This window comes from Panthera pardus, unplaced genomic scaffold (genome assembly GCF_024362965.1).
Source record: "Panthera pardus isolate Hobbes unplaced genomic scaffold, ASM2436296v1 HiC_scaffold_22, whole genome shotgun sequence".
NCBI lineage: Eukaryota > Metazoa > Chordata > Mammalia > Carnivora > Felidae > Panthera > Panthera pardus.
In genome coordinates, this window is record NW_026526788.1 from 42184361 (window position 1) to 42209128 (window position 24768).

The 24768-nt window shown below is 39.3% G+C and overlaps 1 protein-coding gene across 1 annotated transcript; it reads left to right on the forward strand.

Annotated features, from left to right (window-relative positions):
* Positions 1 to 4938: 4938 nt before the first annotated feature.
* Positions 4939 to 23371, forward strand: GHITM (growth hormone inducible transmembrane protein). The gene is made up of 9 exons (XM_053909650.1): positions 4939 to 5070; positions 6492 to 6657; positions 7876 to 7975; positions 9222 to 9333; positions 9973 to 10114; positions 13304 to 13412; positions 19742 to 19930; positions 20564 to 20735; positions 21929 to 23371. Exons 2-9 carry the CDS (start codon positions 6529 to 6531, stop codon positions 22011 to 22013), a joined length of 1038 nt encoding a protein of 345 aa, XP_053765625.1. The 5' UTR covers positions 4939 to 5070; positions 6492 to 6528; the 3' UTR covers positions 22014 to 23371.
* The last annotated feature ends 1397 nt before the right edge of the window (positions 23372 to 24768 follow it).

A 24768-nucleotide genomic window follows, 5' to 3' on the forward strand; every position in this document is an offset into this window, starting at 1 on the left:
CGTTTGCAAGGTATTTCTTTTCCCATCATTTTATGTCTAATCTACATTATTTTATTTAAAATAGGTTCCTTCTACATGGCATGTAGTTATTTCTTTAAAATCCAATATAAAAATCTGTATATTCAATTACTGTATTTAGACCATTTATATCCAGGTTAATAATTGATATGGTTGTATTTAGATCTATCATTTTTTTTTATTCGTTGTTTGTCCCTCTTTTTTTTTCCTGTTACCCCTTCCTTGACTTCGTTTGAAATATTTGACTCTATTTTGGCATTCCATATTAATTTATTTCTTGTTTCTTCAGTTATATATCCTTGTATGATTTGTTGGTATTGTTTTGGTTTTATTTTTATTTTTGTTTTGGTGTGGTTGCTCTAGGGTTTACAATATACACATACCGAACTTTCACAGTTGACTCAAACTTAATATTTACCACTTCAAGCAAAATTAAGAAGACTTGCCATATTATAGATTTCTTGATATAACCCCTTTATGTTAGGATTGTTGTGAATTGTGATTTGTAACAAGAAATATATATTTGGTGGCACATAGTTCCTAAAACCCTTGGAATTTCCTAAGTGATAAAAACAATAAAGGTGAAGGGGTGACTTTTGGTGTTCATAACAAGCCCCTTCCAACTACACCTGAGTTCATGTTAATGAGGTGGTTTTTGGAAAGCCCCTAGATAACTAAGCATGTGGACTGGTTGCCAGGAGAACCATGTTGGTTTTAAGAAAGGGTTAAAATTTTCAGCCTAACCCTCCCACCCCTGTCCTCCAGGGGAGGGTACAGGGGCTGGAGGTTGAACCTACCAGCTATGGCCAATGATTTAATCAATCGTGCTATGTAATGAAGCTTCCATAAAAACCAAAAGGACAGAGTTTAGGAAGCTTCCCAGCTGGTGAACACGTGGACGTGCTGAAAGGGAAGTACATCCAGAGAAAGCATGGAAGTTCCATGCTCCTACTCTAATTCCTTGCCCTATGCATCTCTTCAGTCTAGCTGTCCCTGATTACATCCTTTTACAATAAGTCAGTAATACAGTAAGTAAACTGTTTTCCTGAGTTCCATAAGCCACTCTAGCAAATTAATCAAACCTGAGGAGGAGGTTATGGGAACCACCAGTTTACATGTTTTGTGACTTTCCAGTGTTTGACTTGAGTCACTGTGACACAGCTATACTTCTACCCTTGGATTCTGTGACATGTCCCCATTGAGTATGCTTGTTACCTTCCTATGTTTTCTTAAGCCACTATCATTTGAGTCTTAGTGTCTTCTTTGCAATCTGACCAGAAAGTGTGAGATTATTCTCAAGAGTCCTCCAACGTTCCACCCCTTAACAGATACTATTCATTAACGAACTTGCTCTTTTGACATCCACATACAGCATTTGGTTGCATCTCTGTTAGGGGTATACATTGAAAAATTCCCAGTAAAATAAGTACAAAAATGAACTACACTTTTTGCTTATTCTAGTATCAATGTTGCCTGTGAGCCCCCAGTCAGCCTAAAGTGCATAGCTTTGTTTATTCCATTCTGGCAAGCTCAGGACAGTCTGACAATTCATCAGTCAGATTTAGGACTTCTCACAATCAGTTGCCTTGTAGTTCAAAGCCCTTTCTCCTCTTCCGGGGCCCCATCTGGCTTAGAAACATTATGTAAAACAAGAGGAAACAGGTGTGGCCTGCTTTCTATTCTTCCACTCTACTCTGGTCAATGTACCAGCTCCCAAGTAGTGCCTTCAGCAAGACCCAGAGGAGGGAGCAGTTTCTTCTTGGCTATAACTTCATTTTTCTTCAGTTGAGGTTGGCACTGTTTGGTCTCTCACTCAGACAGAGTCAGATACTGTCTCTGTTGTGTAGCGCACACCATGGTCTGTTGGTGCCCATCTGAGTATCTTGCTCATGCATATTTCTGGTGACTCCCTCACTACCTGGCAATGTCTTGAAGGGTGCAAACGATTTAACTGACACTCACAGCTATATTCTTGGGTTTATCCAGGTCTCAGAGATTCCAGGAATCTCTGACACGGCAAATTTTAAATGCAAGGAAAAACAAGGAGGGGAGGAGCACCTTCCATTTGTTGGGAGAAACAGTGAGGACATAAGATCCCATTGGGGAGGACAGAAGGAAAGCCCTCACAAACTCCCCTTTCAACTCTCTTTCATCAACCCCATATCTCCTGATGGAAAAGCTTAGTGGGGCAAGGTAAGGGAATTTATTTTAACTAAACAGAAATAAAATAACTTTCTTTAGTCCTTGGTGCTGATTTTGCTCATCTATAACCCAGCACTTTCCACTTAGCCAGCAGGTGGAGGATAAGGAACGAGTCAGCAGCCTTTAATAAACATTGTGGTGGGCATTCAGCATTAGGAGTCATGATTCATGTCTTTTTCTGTTTTCTGTCCTATGCTCCGAGGCCTTAGAAGCAGAGAACTTACAATTTAACACCTCATATTAATGCCAGCAGGCCATGTGCAGGGACCTAGAGGGAGAGGGGGTCCTGCAGAACCAGCCAAGAAGATCCTTGGCTTTCATAGGATGGAAATCAAATGTGAACCAGCAGGAAGTGAGAGCAGTGTTTATGGAAGATACAGAGAGCAGATATAGACAGAGTGTCTAAGAGACTCCGAAAGGAAAGGAATATGACTCTCATCTTTGTTCCAGGTCTTGGGGATGATGGTCTGGTATACATGTCCCCTCAGGCATCCAGAAACCGGTTAGAACAAAGAAAAGGGCCCAGGTGTTATTACTTGGAGCCAGGGAGCCTTGATGTCTGGATGTCTAGTGCCAACGGTCTGGAATATGCATATGATAGCTTTCTCCAGTCTTTCTCACCTGGTCCTTCCTTAGATATTATCTGCAGAAACCATTAACTCCTTGCCCCTTACAAGAAGGACATTATGAAGCATGTGTAAAGTGGGGTGAGGGTGCAGGTCCTAGCAAGAATAAAAGCAGAAAAAGGAGCAAAAACAGATTTTCATGGAGTCTTTCAGTGTCCCTGTCTCAATACTGACTTTTATTTACCTACTTCCTCCACATCTGTATCTCTTTCTGTATCCTGTCTCTAAATTAATGGTGTAATTATCCACCCAATTTCACTCAATTCAGAACACTGGGATTAACCTGGGTGCCTCCCTCATCCTTATCAGCTATATTCAATCAGTCATTAAATCCTCTAAATTCCTCCTTAGTCATATATCTCTGTCATAAAGCCCTTCTCTGTCCCTCTACTACCTTAATTCCAGCCTTCAACACCTTTTGCTTAAACAATTGCAATAAATTCCTAATTAGTTTCCAGTCAATGAAATCTCTCCCCACCCTACACTGAGCATATCTTCCCAATGATGTGACAAACTCTCCTTTTTGAAAACATTTGACATCTGTGGAAACAATCCAAGTCCCATACTGGAGAGAAGAAAATATGCAATCAGAAATTTATTTTCCTTTATGAAGATCATAAGCTTTAATTAATAAGAACCTTATCAATCACTTAAAAAAAGGCATATTGTTTATTTAGGTACTAAGCTGTGAATCCCTTCTCTTTGCTGATAACAGAAGCTGTAGGGAGAAAAAATACATACTAAGGGAGCTAAACAAAGAATCCATTTGCTAGCTAATCGAATTGGGGGAAGATCTAAAGATTAAATTGATCTTGCCTGACCTGTTCACTGTCGTAAGTGACACATTTCTCTACAGTTATTTGCCTGCCATTTCCAAAGTAAAGACAAATTGTGTGCTGCCAAACCGTTTTATTACCCACATAAAATGTAAACCTTTATGTTTGTCAAGATTTACATGCTTAGCGGATTATCATAAATCACAATTAACAATAGCGTAGGAGATAAAGCTCATGAGTTTTACATGTTGTTAATCATTTTATCTAAAACAGCACCCATCCAGGGCTTCAGTCAGCTTTATTTTTCTCTATAGTACTTACCACCAAACATTTTCTCTATTTTTTTGTCTCCACCAGAAAGTAAATGCTGTAAAGGCATTTTGTTTGTTTTGCCCAAACAACAGTATTAGTTGTGTTTTATTCATTTGTAAATATCCCTAGTTTAGTGCTTGGTACAAAGTGAGCCTCAGCAAATATTTGTGTAATGGATAAAAGGAAGTAAACGAAAAACAAAACAAAACCTCTGTCGTGTAGCTGAGAAATGGTTTTGCACTTCAAAAATTACGAGTAATGAAAACATCTTCACAGTTCTCAGGACAAGGTAAGAGGTGGTAAGAGGTCGTTACTCGCCCTACTCTACATGTACATGTATGTATACAGTGAAGCTTGAAAACGTGCCGTGTGGAGGTCACAGAGCAGTGGTGGTACAAAACCTGCTAAAATCTGGCCCGGTGACCTTGGGTGATTTAGACCCTTTCCTCGATTTCATTAGCCAATTTTAGGTGTCAGACCCAAGAAACCAATTTGCTCCCCTTCGAAACTACCACGTTTGGCACACTATTTATCTCGAAATACATTCTTGAGAAGGCGAAAAGGCGACATGAGGAAAGAACGGGCAAAGGAATAATTTTTAATTCTCACACTATTCTTTTTCTTTTTTTTCAATATATGAAGTTTATTGTCAAATTGGTTTCCATACAACACCCAGTGCTCATTCCAAAAGGTGCCCTCCTCAATACCCATCACCCACCCTCCCCTCACACTATTCTTTTTCAATTTTTACGTAATTCTTGTGACTGCCGCTAGTGAAAGTGTTGACACAGAAACGTACACTAGCTCCGCTACCCATAGCTGACATGACCAAAATGCTTTCACTGCCCACACCCAAAATGGACGCTGACTATGACGTTCCCGGCAATTCTCTACTGGCCCCGCCCCTCTAGCCCGGAACCCCTCCTCCCTACCGTGACCGCCCTTCCGTCAGAGATCTGCTCATGATTGGGTGTCCCTAGTGTTTGGCGATTCTCCGGATGTTGCGTCACGCAGGGAGTAGGGGAGACTGCGCGCGCACAGACAGTCAAGAGCGGGCGGAGGGCCAGGGAGGTGTGCGCGTTTGCGTATCGCCGGCCCGGAAGGGTAACTGCGCGGTTGAGGTGACCGGGGACTGAGGTATGGCCACTCCGGGCCGATTGTGGCACCGCAGATCCACTGTCATGATGGCTAGCTTCGCGGGGCCGCTGGGTGCATCCGAGGAGAGCTGAAGGCGGCGGCACTGCTGGCTGCGTCACAGCCTGGCGGCGCGTTAGAGTCACCGTCCTGTGGGTGACCGGGTGAATGGGGGCGACGGCTGCAGGGCCTGAGATAGGCTGGCAGGGGCTCGCCCCCCGCTGCCCTCTTCTGCAGGGGCAGCGAGGTGCTGAATCACCCTGCGGCCGGGCCGCACAGCCACCGCTCTCTCAGATAAGGGGGTGCTTGATAAGGATTGTGCATTGACTCTGGGAGACTGGAGGCTTGCTGCCGAGTCTAGCCTAGAGAGCTGGTTGAACTTTCTCAGGGGACCAGGCGCTTGATTGCATCAATGCTTACGGGAGCGTTTGGGGTTTGGAGTCGGTGATACCTTACCCATTTTATAGCTAACTCACAGGAGTCTCAGAGGGCAAACAGTGTTTCGAGGCCATTTCTAGCATGTGGCAGAAGCAAGATTTCTCCGTTGTTCTGTTACGCGACGTGGTGGCCACTCGGTTGGGCCTCTTTCCCAGTCCATGTGTCGATGACTGAGGAGATAAACAGCAACAACGTACTGAGATGATGTAACGACGTGAAAGTATTAGAAGGACTCGGTGTTTTCCCAGTGTTGTACACCCTCTTATAGATTCAGTGGTAGAGCTGGAAGTACACTCGGTTAAGTAAGTTTTAGCAAAGATTCTTAACTATTGGTGTGCTAGGTAAAACCTATTCCTGGGTCCCATTCCTAGAGATTGAATTATTAGGACCGGAGTTAAGACCCAGGATCTACGTTTTAAGACACATCCTAGGTGGTTTCAATACCTTGGGTATTTTTATCACATTTTGAAAGAAAGTACTATTTGGCGTGTTTAGCAAAAAATTCATAATGCGTCATTACTGTTGATGTCTTGAAGCCTTACAGTGCAGTCTGACCTTGAAGAGTTATTCAGCTCTTCCTTGGATGACGTTTTTGTTCTGCTCAAAAGTTGTACAGAGTCTTGTTTTAAATTTTCCCATTGAATTCTGGTGTAAATCTTAAAACCATATCTATAAAAGCCATCACACACCCTGTAATTGTCTTAAGAAATTAACATTCACTTTGTATTACATACATAACTTCTACAGAGTTAAACACCTTATTGTTCAACCTAGGATTTAATTCTGTTTTGGTGAACCATCCCATACTGGATTCTGGGATAGATTTCTTGAAATAACGGGGAATAAACAGAGAATTCATCTTTATCATTTAAAAAGGTCACTTCCATTTTTCTCCTAAAATAGGATTGGTCCTTTCCTATCTCTGTATCTTCTGTGTTAATTCCCTCAATTAGTTAGTGGGTTATTTTTTGTCTGTGTCTAACTGGCATTTCAGATCTGCCTGGTAAACCTGGTGCACCACCATGCTGGCCGCAAGACTTGTGTGTCTCCGGACACTACCTTCCAGGGTTTTCCAACCAGCTTTCACCAAGGCCTCGCCTGTTGTGAAGAGTTCCATCACGAAGCATCAATGGCTCTTAACACCCAGCAGGGTAAAGATAATCTGAATGTTTTTATGTTGTGTCTCTGTGCACTAGGACCTTTTTTTTTCTTTTTTTTGGACAGAGTATGAAGTTCCCTATTTTACCATTAGTGATGCGCTGAAACAGCCCTGATAATGCCCCAAATGAGTTCTTTCTCCCCATTAGTTTTGTATCATTTTGTTCCTCCTTACCACGTATGAAAGAGCTCTTATAACTTTCTCTTACAGCTTTTGGAATTTCATTCAGAGAATTTACAGTGATTTGTGAGAGATTGAGAGCTCTTACGGCTCAAGAGATTGTGGAGCCTGTAGTAAAAAGCTGAAGAACCCAGGAATATTACCAGTTGGCCAGTAGCTAGAAATGTTACTAAAAATGTCATTTCACCTTTGATTAGAGAGTGGTAAAATCCATTAGGTTAGGGATGCCTGGGTGGCTCCATGGGTTAAGCGTCCGACTTCGGCTCAGGTCATGATCTCCGGGTTTGTGAGTTTGAGCCCTGCATCCAGCTCTGTGCTGACAGCTCAGAACCTGGAGCCTCTTCAGATTCTGTGTCCCTCTCTCTCTCTCTGCCCCTCCCCTGCTCGTGCTCTGTCTCTCTCTGTTTATCAATAATAAACATTTTAAAAAATCCATTAGGTTAGAGAGAAACCCGTTTTCTTTTATAATAGATTTACCGTTCATCGTTCACATTAGAAGTGTAAGTTTTGAAATATGAGGTAGATAAGGAAATATATACAGGCTAAAAGAGACAGCTGTTTTCCTCTTGAGTTAACTGTTCCCTGTTGAAAACAGCTAAAATAGAGGTAGTAGTCATCCCGCCCTTTCTTTGGCTTTGTGTTCAGCAAAGATAACTTTCTTGAGCCCCATTCCCCAGATTTAAAAAAAATGCAGCTAATACATATTGAATGCAGATTTTTTAGCAGTTAGTCCTTGAAATACAATTCTAGAGATATAAATCTGTGGTTTTTTAAATAAACAATTATTCTGAAACTTTAAGAAATAAAGTTGTGAACTAAGGAGTTAAGTGAATCACTTCAAAGATAGACCATAGGTAGGGTCTACATTGAATTTTTTAGATTGGCTAACATACCTTTATAGTGAAAGTACATACATAGAAACTACCAAATTAGTATAGAGTTTTCTAATGCAATGAGATTTAATTTTATTTTACTGATAACATTCTGTTTTGGTGTATGTGCTATGTGTCTTTGTTTTCGTGTATATCAGGAATATGCCACCAAGACGAGAGTTGGGATCCGGCGTGGGAAAACTGTCCAAGAACTTAAGGAGGCAGCAGTGGAACCATCAATGGAAAAAATATTCAAAAGTAGGCAGTAGTCTTTAGTTTTTGAGCTGGAATATGTGAATACATTTTACATGCATGAACAGCTTCCTAAACATATGTACAAACTTACGTATATGAGCATTTCCTTGGAAGAAAGGCAATCCATCATTCTTCAGGATCTTGTGGCCCAGAAAAGATTAATATTTCACACTGGGTCCATTGGTTTCCATTCATATTTCTTCCAGAGAAAATGTTATTTTTACCATTTTTTAAAAAGGATTAGTAGTATGACATGATATAAAAACATATAATCTGTTAAGGAAGTTCATTTGAAGTTGCATAGAATCTTCAAGCATATCATGTTTGTGTATGTTTCAAGTCAAGAGAAAATCACTAAAACAGATACTAATAAAAACCTAAATGTTCAAGAAGAGTCCTCTTAACTGGTTGTTCATATATGGCCTCCCTGGAAACCAGACCTAACAAAGTCAGTTTGGATTTCAGCTTTGCAAGTTTAACCAGATTGTTCATCTAGCCACGTATACTCAACACTATTGCTTGTTAACAACTTTACAGAACGTCAATATATTATAATGAGAAAGAGTTGTAATCAGTGTCCTTCAGGACATTTCTTTCTGATAAGTAAGTTTGCCCTGAAAACCAAATTGTATGAATCCTACAGCTACAGCATAGTAATAATCTTAGCAAATATATACTAAAGGGGGTAAGACGCTGTTTATGAATACTTCCAGCCAATTAGAGTTGATAAGCTGTTTGTTTCTCTTGCTCTTGTTTTAGAGCATCCTCTCCCTTGATTCCACTGCATAAATATTGATTACACTTTTGGTTCCTTTTTCTTTCTCTTTGTAAAGCATCATCTTTGTTAATAGCACTTTAGACACAGCGTGATATGATTATTAACATTCCTTTTTCATCTTTCTAAGAATATCTTGAGAACATACCCCTGATTCTTAGGAATAAAACACTATTACAGAAGTATTCCCATGTCCACAGGTATACTGCCTCCTTAAAGTTCATTGGAGTGAAATTAAAGGCCAGTCAAGTCTGATCCTTTCTGTATTATTACACTTAGTTTAACATTGTCCTTTTTTACTGGTGCCCTAATTTTAAGACCATTGCTATACCCCTATATATTCTAACTATGGTTTTACAAAGGAGTATGGTATATAGTTTGATTTTCCTCGTATAAATATTAGAGCTTACCATCCCTTTTCAGTTTAGTGAAGATATGACTGTATTAATGTGCATTTCCTTCTGTGCTCTGCAGTTGATCAGATGGGAAGATGGTTTATTGCTGGAGGGGCTGCTGTTGGTCTTGGAGCATTGTGCTACTATGGCTTGGGAATGTCTAACGAGATTGGAGCTATTGAAAAGGCTGTGTAAGTAAATTGTTCCCAAACATTTCTAATCTTAAAGATTCCAGTTTGGTTTTCATCCTTCCCTTTTGCCACTTTTAGAATGTTTTATATCCAGTCTTCCAACTATATAGAAATGTACATGAATAAAAATGAAATCTTTTGGCATCTGTTCAAACTTAAGTAAAAATCTTTTACCAAGGTTATATGTGTTTAGGCAAGGAGAAAATGTGTTTCTTTGTAGATGTGCCAAGTGCTTATGTTTTATGTTTTTATTTTTTAAACTTTATTTTGAGAGAGGGAGAGGGTACAAGCTGGAAAAGGGCAGAAAGAGAGGGACAGAGAATTCCAGCCAGGCTCTACGCTGTCAGCACAGAGCCCAATACTGGGCTCTATCTCACAAACCGTGAGATCATGACCTGAGCTGAAATCAAAAGTCAGATGCTTTTAACTGACTGAGCCACCCCGGTGCCCCAAAGTTCTTATGTTTTATATCATTTTATTTTTATGATAGCTCCAATCCATGCATCATTATTTCCATGATAAATGAAGTGAATAAGATAGCAGTGAATTGATATTTCCTAAAGTTGCCCAGCAAATAAATAATTGAACCAAAATTTATATCCATGCTTTTATAAATGAACCATGTTGTGTTTCTTACAGAATTTGGCCTCAGTATGTGAAGGATAGAATTCATTCTACCTATATGTACTTAGCAGGAAGTATTGGTTTAACAGCTTTGTCCGCCCTGGCAGTGAGCAGAACTCCTGTGCTTATGAACTTCATGATGAGAGGCTCTTGGGTGGTAAGTCAGCTTGTTTTTGTTTTCCTTTTCCACTAAATACCAAAAGATTAGGCAAAAAATACTGGCCGGGGGTAGGGGGGGAGTGGATTAAATGGAAAGAATCCCTTACTATATTGACAGATTGTTCAAATCTGAATTAATAGTGCAGCTGGGACAAAGTAGGAAGTACATTCTGAGATAAATCAGCTATCATTCTTAGTTGAGTGTATATTTAAATACTGGCAAAGGGGTTGAAAACCAAACATACAGGAATATCCTACTTACCTAGAAGCAGCTATCAAATAGCTTGTATTTTATAGCAATTTTATTAAAAAAAAAAAAAAAAAAGACAGGGCAAATGCAAAGCCATCTTAGAAATCAGTGGAAAATATGTATTGCTAACATTCTGAACTTTCCTGACCCTGCGTAGGGTTTTACATTCAGTGAGTGTTTCTTGAGCATTTGTTAATTTTTCTGGATTAAAAAAAATAGTGATTTCAAAAGTGGTAGCTATTTTTCTACTGTCTGGTTGAAGAGATGAACTTGAGTAAGTGGTAAAGGATGTGCAAGGAGAAGTAGAAAGTGTAAAATCAGTTGAAAGACTGTTTTTGTCTTGGACTAGTAGGGAAGTTCCATGAAAGAGACGTTTATTTCACCAGAACTGTTGGAGGCTATCATTTTTTATTTTAGGAGAGAACAAAGGTAGTCTAGGTTTGCAGAACAGCTTGAGCAAAGGAGAAGAGGTAGTCATTAAAACTGGCAGAGTGCTCACTCACTCTCTCTCTCAAATAAACAAACATTGGGGTGGAGGGCAACACCTGGATGGCTCAGTCGGTTAAGTGTCTGACTCTTGGTATTGGCTGAGCTCGTGATCTCCTGAACTTGGGATTGAGCCCCCACGTCAGAATCCCTTCTTGGAATTCTTTCTCTGCCCCTCACCCTCGTGCGCTCGCACGCTCACGTGCGTGCTCTCTCTCTCTCTCTCTCTCTTCTCCAAATAACATTAGAAGAAAACATCAGAGTGGAGTTCAAGTATCTGAGGTCTAGAGTGTAAAGAAGACACAATCAGACAGTGTCTGGTTGCCACACTGAGGAGCGGGTCTAATCAGTGAGAAGCGGTTACAGATACTGGAACAGCAGAAAATACAATTTGTCTTTGAGTTCTAAGAAGTCAAATGGAAGAGACAAGAAGCAAGTATACCAGTTGGGGCTTTTCAAGATCTGAAGTGGAGGATTATAAGAATGTGAGCTATGAGTTTGAGACTGGAAGGGAATGGGGGATGGGACCGTTTATATCATACAGATTTCCAAATCTGTACTTTCCAAAGAAGAAGCATTTAGGGTAGTGTGGCCATTTGGACACTTCAGTATTCTTAGAATCTTACTTCTCAGATGGGTGTCCTGAATCTCCTAGCCTAGAACTTCATGAAGGCACAGAATAAGCACGGTGCATTCTCACCAGGAATGTACATTTTAATCAGGCAAATAATTTAAAACAATGATTTTTAACAAAGCAACATGGTTATAAGAGAAAAATTTAAGTATACAAAGAGTTTAGCCCCTAAAATAAGACTTCAAAGAAGTGTTTGTGCTTGGGCCATATTCTCAACTTACTTTCGGCATAAGATTACTCTTACCTGCTGTTAGAACTACTTAGATTAAAAAATTTGGGAAGCCAGGCAGGTGCTACAGAGAGGAAGATGAAGATTTTTGGGGGGGGGACAGACATACACACAAATAATGTCAAAGTTGACACCAAGTGATTTTCGAACAGAGGAGAGGCTTCTGACACTGCTCATGGCAGTCAGGGTACCTCCCAGAATAACTTTCCAGGGGACGAGATAATCCTTGAATAACTCCAATGAATTAGGCAAAATAAACGGAATTAAAGAGGCACGAAATGGGGTCATATTCGCATCCCTACTGTTTCATTGTAGCTGGAGTGTAGAGTATGGAAAGGTGAAAGGCAAAGAATGGAACTGGGTCATGAACATGAAGGACCTTAAAATAAAAAAATACAGTTGTGATAAATACCCTGAAAGTGCCTTGCATTTGTATGAAGAAATGCATGAAGTGGATTTTAGTAATTATTTCTTCATTGGAAAGTGATCTAGTAGAACTCTGTGCTTTTTTTCTGTTAGTGAGTAAAAGCTTTGCCATTCTCAGCAAAAACAGCTGTTTTGTTTTTATCTGTACTTTGCATCTGAGGTTGAACATTCACATGCCTGTGTTCAGATGGATAATGCAGAGGAGGGAGGCAGGCCTTAGGTCACACAAGGGATTAGTGACATCTAACCAAAAGCATTCACAATCTGTTGTTTTTTGAATAGTTGGGCTACCAGATATCTGCTGTTTTCTGTCCAAGAGTAGCAAATTTGCAGTTTCTGTTTCAGGTTTCCTAAAGATTCATTACAGTCTTCTCTATTATGTACATTTCTTTCTATATGCACAAGAAGTATTTAAGTGTCATAACAATGGAAATGTAAGATAAAAGGGACGGAGGACCAAGTCAGCTAGAAAACTAAGAGGATAGAGAAGTAGAATCTTATTCTCTTTTCCATGTGCTTCTGTTTTTTAGGTTTTTGTTAAGCAAATGATGGAGTTCAAGGCAGTGTGCTATGTATATATTCTAATTGGTGTATCATGATAAGTTTTTTTTAATGTAGTTTGCTATGCAAAAATAAATACAATTAATAATTATTTTGGGATTCTTAAAGAGGTTTTGTTAGGTCTCTGTCTAGGAAGAATACAATTTTTAAAAGGTCATGTTATCAATCAGAGCTCAACATACTCACTTGAAGAGTCTGCAAAACTTTGTGTGACAGTAGGGGACACTCTTGTCCCCTCCTAGATCAGTTTTCATTATCCTTAATCTTTTTTTTTTTTTTTAATTTTTTAATGTTCATTTATTTTTGAGAGAGTGAGAGCACAAGTGGGGGAGGGGCAGAGAGCAAGGGAGACACAGAATCTGAAGCAGGCCTAGGCTCTAAGCTGTCAGCACAGAGCCTGACATGGGGCTCGAACACACAAACTGCAAGATCATGACCTGAGCTGAAGTTGGATGGTTAGCTGACTGAGCCACGCAGGCGCCCTTATCCTTAATCTTCTTAAACAAAATTTATTGGAGGGACTAGCTTAACTTGGAACTTGAGGGTTTTCCCTTTGTTGTTGTATATAAGGATTGATTTTTCTCAGTAACGTGTGTTTCAGACAATTGGTGCAACCTTTGCAGCCATGATTGGAGCTGGAATGCTGGTACAGTCAATACCATATGACCAGAACCCAGGCCCAAAGCATCTTGCTTGGTTACTACATTCTGGTATGTTCTAACTTTAAATTTTTATTAAATAACCTTCATTACTGTCTTCTTTGGTGGTTCTTTACAATTGTGAATGACTTGTGCATAATTTAATAAAGACTCATGTTTAGAAAACGCTTATAGTTTTTTGTACTTAATACTGGTTGTATTATTGCCAGATCTCTACTCTGAAAAAATAATTATTCAGATACTAAGACCATGGACATCCCCAGTATTATACTTGGCCTCCTGTGACAGTCTAATACACGTAGAGATTTCCTTTATGTATTTTGCCTAATACTGGAAGCGTCTCAAACCTGATACACATTACTTGAGAATTATTCTTGTGTATCTTTAGAAAAATTTTAAAATGAGGGTGGAGAAGGAAAGGAGGAGGTAAGTCACAAGAAAGAATAGGAGTACAGGATCTTGCAATGGAGCATTGGAAGAAAGAAAACAATAAGAAAGACCTTTGGAAGTGTACTTTGTCTCTGATATGGTTAACTGGGTCATTATTTAGATGGGTCTTAGCGCAAAGTTACCATGGACAGGGCAAAGGCTGTCCATTCCCTAGTATTGCAGGACAGTTTTAATATCCTTTTAGGTATATGTTGTGATATCTCCCTTAATTATGGAGACACAAATATTTTAAAGTTTAGGTAAAGTGTTTCCATTATCTGTGGGTTGAATAAAGAACCAACTAGACCTAGAAGCAAAAGTGTGTCTTAGATACAAGTTCTCTACCTCAAAACAAGACAGATTTTTTCTATATATTTTTTTGAGTATAGGTGATAAACAATGTTACAGTGGCAAGTGTACAACATAGTGTTTCCAGTTCTGTATACATTATGCTATATGCCTCACAGTGCAGCTACCATCTGTCACTTTATAGCACTATTACAGCGTCACTGACTATATTCCCTATGCTGTGCCTTTTACTCCTGTGATTTACTCTGTAACCGGAAGCCTGTATCTCCCACTCCTTTCACCCATTTTGCCCATCCTCCCACCTCCCCTCTGGCAACAATCCGTTCTCTGTTTTTATGGATCTGTTTCTCCTTTTTATTTTTTTATTCACTTAAGACAAGTTTTATGAGCATTTCCTTGAAACTTTCTTGGAAGCAGGCTCTGAAATGTTTCTTACGTGGGTCAGTAAATGGAAATTAGGTTTTTGGCACCCAGTGAGCCAGATTTCCAGTGCAAACTATTCATATTATTCATATTATGAATATGAAGTCATTCATATTATTATGTGCTGTTTTTGTTTTGGTAAACATGAGACTTCACATGACTTCACAATCTCAGTTTTCAACTCTCTTCCATTAGGCCTGAGGTTATTCAACCATAGATTTTGTCTATGGAGTTTTACAGGACAAAGCCCTTGTGATGGAGGGAGGTGGTCCAGTATTTTCTAGTACCAATAACCTGCTTTAAAAAAAATTTTATCCAAAATATAATATGTGTACTTCTAAAAATGTAATATCTCTTGAGTGCTATCTGTAAATATTTAAGGATTACTCAGCTTCGGGACAACTGCATATCACAGTAGTATACAGAGCTTTTTGTTTTTAAGTATGAAGTGTATATCCTTTCATTAAAACACCAAAATCCTCACCATCTGAGTTTAGCATTTATGTTACAGTTACAATTCTCTGGATTATAGTATCTTGTCCAGTAAATGGACTTTTGCACCTGTTTCCATTTTAGACACTTGAGTTCCTTGAGAAAACTGGTTCAGTGTTTTTACCTCTGATAAGTAGTAAATATTTAGTGACTTATTGAATTAAAATAGTCATGTTGTTTCAATTTGAGCTTAGAATTAAGGGCTTTCTATCTGGGTTGCTTAGAAAACTCCTTCTAATCTGATACTGTAGTGTATAAATTACTTGAGGTATTCAATGTATTGGAGGTATCCCCAACACTACCCATTTGTTCAGTATTTTCTTAGAAGGAGTCATAGGACTCAGCATATAGTTGTACTCAGAGCTAAGGACATCAAAAGGACACATGACAGAATCTGGAGAAATCCATCCACAGGCTGTCAGTGCTCCCTCCTTCCTTTGAGGGGACATAGCAAGGATGTGTAACGCGCAGTAACATACATTGTTTCTGCCCAGGGAAGCCCGTTAGAGACTTGGTACCCACGGGCTTTAATAAGGGCCAATCATGTAGGCACCCTCCTAACAACTACCAAAATACAAATTCCAGAAGGAAAACAATTTCAGCATAACTCTTAACTGTTTGCACAAGTAATCTAACCCTGCCAGAGAATGATTTAAGTGCCAAGTTCTTAAATTCTAGCCAAGGACCAGCCCTGCAAGCAAGTCTTTGTAAAGATAACCTTAGGCCTGCTATGCTAAACCTTCCCTGCACAGCATGAATGCCAATTTTTGCTTTATGCTTCATATATACCTACCTATTTTAAGCTATGCAGGCAGGCATTAATATTCCTGTTTTGTGGATGAGGAAGCTAAGTTATGTGAGGTCAGTATGCCAGGAAGTGCTGTATTATTTCTTCAAGTCTAGCCCTGTATCCACTTTTTTTTTTTTTTTTTTAAGTGTATTTCTTTTGCAAGAGAGAGCATGAGCTGAGGAAGGCTAGAGAGAGGGGGAGAGAGAAAGGATCTGAAGCGGGCTCAGTGCTGATAGCAGAGAGCCCAATGTGGGGCTCGAACTCATGAACCATGAGATGTTGACCTGAGCTGAAGTCAGATGCTTAACCAACTGAGCCACGCAGACACCCATGTCCACTCTTTCATTCACTGGAATGATTGAGCTGAGAACTAAAGAAAGCTTAGGTGACCCAAGGGCACCCCCTCGCAGTATTAAAGGGACATCAGAGTTGGCTTTTGACCAATATTAACATCCCAGTGCATTCCATGTTCATTTTTCATCCAGATGTTTAGCACTATGCAGATACAGCTGTGGTCTTAATCAGGACTAAGTGATACTATGCAGGAATTACTGAAATGATCATTGGAAAACTATTCTAATTGTGTTTTTCCCCCAGCTTTATCAGGATGTAATTACCACGTAACACTGTAAGTTTTCAGATGTACAACTGGTTGATTTATACATTTATATATTGCATAATGACTACCACCATAGCATTAGCTGACACCTCCATTCCATATTTACCATTTCTTTTTTGTGGTGAGAGTACATTTAAGATCTGGTCTCTTAGCAACATTCAAGTAGATGATACAGTGATAGCTGTAATCACCATGTGTATATTAGGTCCTCAGATTTGTTAATCTTACAGCTGTAAGTTTGTACCCTTTTACCAGTATCACCCCATTTCCCCTACCCCATCACCCCTGGTAACCACCACTCTATGCTCTGTTTCTCTGAGTTTGACTCTTTTAGATTGCACATAGAAGTGAGATCATATGGTATTTGTTCTTCTCTTAGTTCACTTAGTATCATGCCCTCAGGGTCCATTCATGTTGTCAAAAATGGCAAGATTTCATTTTTTTTATGGCTGAATACTACATTGTGTATATACACCATGTCATCTTTATCCATTCACCCATCAAAGGACAATTTGGTTTTTGTATCTTGGAGATTATAAGTAATGCTGCAGTGAACATGGGAGTACAGACATCTGTATAAGATCCTGGTTTCATATCTTTTGGTTATAAACCCCGAAGTGGGATTGCTAAATCATATGGTAATTATCATTTTAATTTTTTAAGGAACCTCCATACAACTGGCTGTACCAGTTTGGTGAATGTTAGTTTTTCTTCACAATAATAATGGTGAGCTATCTTTGTTAGTTTTGTAATTAATAATGTCCTTAAGCAGCAGACATCTATTACCATTTAAGATTTTTATGAGAAAGTATCATTGAAAAATCTCTGAATAAACTTAAAAGTTTTGCTAAAGCTACAGGGAGGCTGGGCCACAGTTCCCCACACCATCAGATAGCCAGGCCTTAGAGAACAGGCTCACCAAAGAGCCAGACCGTGGGGAACAGACCTTTGGAGGGACCTCCCTAAAGCTGACAAAAAGTCCTGGAGGACCAGACCCCCAAAGGCCTCAAACTTAGGGGCTACTATTCTGAAAAGGCCAAGAATCAGGTGCTCACACTCTTTGAGGACCCAGATCCTGAGGATAAGTCTCCCAGAGGGCTAGAACACAAAGAGCCTGATTGCCAAAGAGCTAGGCCACGAGAGTTGTATCTCTCAGAGGACCGTGGCATCTGGGATGAGACCTTGGCACAGCATGGTGGCCAGGATCTCTGGAAGACCAAGCCACCAAGGGCCAGACCCCTCAGGGATAAAAGCTCCAGAGATAGAACCTCCAATGAACTTGTGGGAATGCAAACTGGTGCAGCTGCTCTAGAAAACAGTGTGGAGGTTCCTCAAAAAATTAAAAATAGATCTACCCTATGACCCAGCAATAGCACTGCTAGGAATTTTCCCAAGGGATACAGGAGTGCTGATGCATGGGGGCACTTGTACCCCAATGTTTATAGCAGCATTTTCAACAATAGCCAAATTATGGAAAGAGCCTAAACGTCCATCAGCTGACAAATGGGTAAAGAAATTGTGGTTTATATACACAATGGAATACTACATGGCAATGAGAAAGAACGAAATATGGCCCTTGGTAGCAACGTGGATGGAACTGGAGAGTGTGATGTTAAGTGAAATAAGCCATACGGAGAAAGACAGATACCGTATGTTTTCACTCTTAGGTGGATCCTGAGAAACTTAACAGAAGTCTATGGGGGAGGGGAAGAAAAAAAAAGAAAAGAGGTTGGAGAGGGAGAGAGCCAAACCATAAGAGACTCTTAAAAACTGAGAACAAACTGAGGGTTGATGGGGGGTGGGGGGGAGGGGAGGGTGGGTGATGGGTATTGAGGAGGGCACCTTTTGGGATGAGCACTGGGTGTTGTATGGAAACCAATTTGACAATAAATTTCGTATTAAAAAAAAAAAAAAAGAAAAGAACCTCCAATGAACCTAACCATGCAGAATGACAAAACCAAAGAAGTGTATCATTGCCGTTGAGGCCACTCGAGAAACTGTCTTTGACAGGGTCAGCCCACACAGGAGAGGACCATTTGAGGGGCAGGCCATGGAAAACAGGACCACCAGGCTAGACCCTGGGGAGCCAGGGGAGGATTGGGCTCCACAAGGGGGTGCTGTGAAAGCGTGATGAGGGAGGCAGGGCCTCATTCTTGCTCCCTGGTACCAGCTCTACCTCCTGCTCCTGGCCCCCTCCTATTCCTGGCCATTGGTGGCTAATGGGGTCAAGAGAACCTGGAGCAGAGAGCTGGCACCAGTATAGGGAGGGGGGTGGGGGGAAGGACACTTTTTCATCCTCTGCCTGTGGCTTAATCCAAATTTGGGGACAGGGAGTTAGTTACCTGGGGCAAGTAAAGTGGGGAGCATGATGGAGAATAAAGGTTTTTTTGTGGATTCTGCACAAAATTTGCTAAAAATTTTGCTGTCAGTTGCAAAACTGATGGGAATCCTAATAGAAATGTCATAGAGGAATTTTTATTCAGTATTTTTCTTACAGCAAAAGGTATTTTTAATTGTTCATTATCATGTGATAATATCTTATTACTTGATCTAGAAATGTTACTTTCACAAAAGAGACACACTGTTAAAATTATAGGATGAAGATAGCTCCTCCTATTCTGAGTTAAACTCTGCACATTTAATGTGTAAGAAGAGGGCAGCTTGTTCTACTGAGCACTGAAATAATGCCTTATCTGAGATTTATTTTTTTTAATTTAGGTGTTCTTTTAACCTTTGCTGATTAAATTATTGGTGCCTTTCAGTAATTTTCCTGAACTTGTTGATAAATATCTGACAACTAAAATTACTGTTTACAAACTGAGCTGACATTCCCTTCTACCCAAGGAAACAACGGTGTCTGTCCTTGAAGTTCCTGCATCTTAAGATTAGCATCATATATGCGTTCTCTCATTTTACTTTGTTCCCTTTTGGCAGCAGCAGGTTTGACCTTGAGTTAGTCATTTTAAGCCTTTTTGTCTCAATTCTTACATATATATGAATTTTATGAAGAATACCAGTAGGCTCACACACAGATAATGAGCCACGTAGAATTTGATAAAGTTACTAAAATGCCAAATTAATGTTTGTGTTTTTGAGTTGAGACTGTTTAACTAGGTATAGTGTTGTGATTTTGAATTTGGATAGCCACAAGTTTGGGGTGTGGAATTTGGGGGTAGTATCACCTAAATAAGGGAGAGATGTTGTAGTCCTGTTGTTTAACCATAAGGTACGTGATGTTCAGATGGTGTGTTAGTTACAAGTGGTGTTTTCTTTCTGGTTCTTACTTAGTCAATACTTAACTACTTGCTCTTTCTCCAGGTGTAATGGGTGCAGTGGTGGCTCCACTGACAATATTAGGGGGGCCTCTTCTCATCAGAGCTGCATGGTACACAGCAGGCATCGTGGGAGGCCTCTCCACTGTGGCCATGTGCGCACCTAGTGAGAAGTTTCTGAACATGGGAGCGCCCCTGGGAGTGGGCCTGGGTGTCGTCTTTGTGTCATCACTGGGTGAGCTACTGCGCTTTGACATTCACTTCTTGGTATCCGAAAACCGTTGATGTACTCAGCTATCCTAATGGAGGGAACTTATTAAGAGTTATTAAAAAATTTTTTTTAATGTTTATTTATTTTTGAGAGAGAGAGAGCATGAACAAGGGAGGGGCAGAGAGAGAGAGGGAAACACAGGATCTGAAGCAGACTCCAGGCTCTGAGCTATCATCACAGAACCTGACATGGGGCTCGAACTTGTCAACTGTGAGATCATGACCTGAGCCAAAGTCAGATGCTCAGCTGACTGAGCCACACAGGTGCCCCAAGAGTTATTTTAAAAAGTTTAAAAGACAAACACTAATTAGACTGCATTTTATTATTTGGCATCCTGGTAAACTATTTTGGGTTTTACACAATACATCTAAAATGGGAAAGTTGGTCTGGAGAACATGAAAGAGCCTTTCTGTAATGTGGGCAGGTGACCCATTACAGGAATAAGTATCATGGGTTTGGACTGAATGTACACAAAATTACACGATGCATATAGTCAGTCTTTTTCCTATCTGTGCAGTACACTAAAAGGTTTTTTTAAAGAAATGTTAATCATAAATCCAGTTAGAGAAGAGTCCTTTTTTCTTTTTTTCCTCCCAGGATCTATGTTTCTTCCACCCACCACTGTGGCTGGTGCCACTCTGTACTCCGTGGCAATTTATGGTGGATTAGTTCTTTTCAGCATGTTTCTTCTGTATGATACACAGAAAGTAATCAAGCGTGCAGAAATAGTGCCACCATATGGAGTCCAAAAATATGATCCCATCAATTCGTAAGTAGTCTTCAGTGTCTTGTCTCTGTTACACAGGACATTTGTGTTATTATGGTCTGTTTTGTTTTATGGTCGTATTAGTTTCCTAAGGCTACCGTAACAAATATTACAAACTGAATGGTTCAAACCATGGAAATTTACAAGAAGCTTCTTGTTTTGGCCAGGAATCCTTGACATTCCTTATCTTGTAGGTACATCACTCCAATCTCTCCCTCTGTCTTCACATGGCATTCTTCCCGTATGTCTGTCTCTGTCACCTCTTATAAGGACACCAGTCATTTTGGGTGGAGGCCCACCCCATTCCAGTATTAACCTCATCTTCCCTCCTATCTTGATTATATTGGCAAAGACCCTCTTCCCAAATAAGGCCACATTTACAGGTACAGGGATTAGGATGTCAACATATCTTGAATTCAACCCACAGTAATGGGTTTGTCAAATTTTACGATCTCTGTTGTTGTTTGGTCTATTTTATCTTTTTAGTAAGCTATGTATCCACAGAACATTTGATTATATCGTAACTAAGTTTAATTTAGATATTCAGTTAAGTCCAAATATTTACCTACTTTTGTTAATTAGCTTTCTGGTGCAGTTGTTATATAACAACACTTTTTTTCTCTTTTCTTGGCCTCTCCACCAAAGTAGGTTATTTTATTTAAACAATTTTGTTGGGTTTCATGTTTTCTATCACATTTTTACAAGTAATTTGTTTTTTGTTTCTTTGAAGCTAAAATTTAATGTTTTTTTTTAAAAAATGCTGCTGTAACACAGATATATAACAGGTTTTGGTTGGTGGTGGGGGGTTTCCTTGAGGGGGCATATTATATTTAAAAATGCCAGACTTGTGTCTAACACATTTTTATGAAGGTGCTACTTTAGTTTTGTTTTAATTATTTCTTGGCCTATCTTACAGGGTGTTTCTGCAAGATACTACACTCATAAGAGAGGGTCAGAGGGTAGAATAATGATTTTTAAAACTGCCCTTTAACATTTCAAAGATTAATCTGCCAAGGAAAATCTTGACTGTTTTCAGAGCCTTCCTTAGTTGGCATCTTTTCTTTTTCTGATTTCCATTTCATATGCTCTACCTATGACAAATAGTATTGCTTTTCTTTTCTAGATTAAGAAATAGTTCTTTTAGAGTTATTATTAGAATTACATCATCTATAATAGGCCGTAATTTTCTTTTCCAGGATGCTGGGAATCTACATGGATACGTTAAATATATTTATGCGAGTTGCCAGTATTCTAGCAACTGGAAGCAACAGAAAGAAGTGAAGCAACTCAGCTTCTGACCTCTCCAGTACCTCGGATATCTTGTTTGTTTAATAGGGGCAGGTGTTCACGGAATAGTTTGTATAAGCAGCTTTCACTGATGTGTAGAAGATAAGACTTGTCAGCAGGTTTCAGATGTTTGGTGATTTGATGCTTCAGGTCTGCTTTCTCTTCTAAAGAATAAATTCAGTTGTTCTCTTCCAAATAAGCACACACATTTCCAGTTTCTCAAGTGTGAGTAATTCTAAAACGTTTTAATGAATGTGAAAACTAAGGTTTGTGTTGTGAGGATTTAACTGTTCTGTTTTAAAATTTATTTAAGTGAAAATTAGCAAATTTTGTTTTGCTGCACATTTTTTGAAATGCAGAAATATTAAGTAATGTCATAAGTGACGTAGAAGTTTGGTAAAGGGACCAGAGAGAAGCAAAGGATCACCTTCAGTCTTTCTTTGCATACTTAGCACTTGTGTCGGTGGTGAGCCAGTGAGAGGGGTCTGGCTCTTTGGAGACAAATTAATCATTGCTGTTTTCACATTCATCTGTTGAACTTAATCAAAAGCATTGAGCATAAACAAAGATCTAGGTGATTCATTCTCCCAATGTTCCTTTCTTTCTCAGTGCTATCTTTACAATGTAGAAGTGATCGTGTTTGAGTTTTCATTGTTTGACGTTGTTAGGACAGTTGAGAATGTTAATCATCTGGAGAATTCCTGACATGTAGTTAAATATGTTTAAGTTTTACTTTTAAACCTTATGGAGCAAAATATCCTTAAAACTCTTCTCAGGATGAAACATTCAAAGCATGAAATCTGTTGCATTTTCAAATATACAAACACAGTATTCCTAATTGCTGAATTTTTTTTGCATATTTATTGAAATGTTTAAGAGAATATATGCTTGCTTTTCTTCATCTCTTCAGGCTTTGAAGCTTTTATTAGAAAAGCCTGTTTGTGGCTTACACTTAAGATTATGAAAGCAGTTTTTCTCTCAGGACTTGGTTTCTTGCATTCCTCTCAGACTAAGCACTAAAAACACAGGAGAGCATAGCTAGTCTTTCTTCATGAACTATATCAATCAAAACTATAATGGGCAAAGTGCTTTGTTAGAGTTTCCCCCAGCAGACTTTTCCTTCTCTTCTGCATGGGCGATTACTTGACTGTTGTGATATTGGTAAGTTTTTTTGATACAGAAGAGTTATTTTTGGAAGTTCTTAATGAATGAAATAAGTGTGTATGATTATTGAGATGATTGGTGTTTTTGACAAATATTTATTACAGTAATCCAGAAGTAACTATTCTAACCACCTCAAATTACATAGAATGCTTATTTCTGAATTAATAAATGTTCCAGCCAGGTGGTGATTGGTCTGTAATTTTTCCAGCTGAACCATACACATACTATTTGGATAGAGGATTTGTTTCATGTGCTGTCTTACCCTAGTATGTAGAGTACAGTGTGATTATGACCACAACACGTACAGCCAGACTGCCTTTAATTGAACCCCACTTCTTCCACTCATTTCTTATGTGACCTTGGGCAAATTACTTAATCTCTCTGTGCCCATTTTTGAAGATGGTAACAGAACCTCCCTCCTAGGATTGAGGTTCTGAAATGTGTGGGCATTTAGCTCTATAAATGCTTCAGCTGCGGGTTAGGGGGTCAGGATGAGTGTTGTCTTGAGAAAAATCTTAAGTGCCAAATTCTGTTTTTTCCCTTCTCTACTTTAGTTCCTATACAATGTCAGTGTGGTCTTAAAGGTCTTGTCTTCAGTCACATTTTAGAATCCAAAGTTTATATCCCTATGTTAGGGTGGTATCACATAAAACAAGATGCTATAATTTCAACAATGGGTATCAGGCAGAAGTTTATTTAGAAAAATAAGATACGTCTTTTTTTTGTTTTTAGTTTATTTTTCAGTTTAGTTTATCACAGCACTTTTTCTGACTTTGCTAAGACAAGGAAGACTGCAGTATAAAAAGTGAGTTATATAAAATGTGAATACTTACAAAATAAAATACTATGATAGATCTAAAGTGATTAAAAAAAAAAAATCACTGGTTCCTGGACTCCATTAACATGCCATCAAGGTCTTTACTTCACATTCCTAACAGGGAAGAGTGAAGACCTGCACATGGATAGGCTTTAGGCAAAAAAGAAAAATATCTGTTCTTTATGTTCTAAAACATCCCCTGAAGCGTTACAGGATAACCGAGATACATATTTAAAAATAATCACACAGGTGGCACCTGGGTGTCTCAGTTAAGCATCTGACTCTTGATTTTGACTTAGATGATGATTTCACAGTGCAGGAGATAGCATGGAGCCTGCCTGGGATTCTCTCTGCCCCTCCCTGCTCCAAATAAATAAACATTAAAAATAATAATCACCGTGGATGGAACTGGTGAGTGTGATGCTAAGTGAAATAAGCCATACAGAGAAAGACAGATACCATATGGTTTCACTCTTATATGGATCCTGAGAAACTTAACAGAAACCCATAGGGGAGGGAAAGGGGAAAAAAAAAAAGAGGTTAGAGTGGGAGAGAGCCAAAGCATAAGAGACTGTTAAAAACTGAGAACAAACTGAGGGTTGATGGGGGTTGGGAGGGAGGGGAGGGTGGGTGATGGGTATTGAGGAGGGCACCTTTTGGGATGAGCACTGGGTGTTGTATGGAAACCAATTTGACAATAAATTTCATATATTTAAAATAAAATAATAATAATCACAAGGCACTTGGGTGACTCAAGTATGTTAGGCA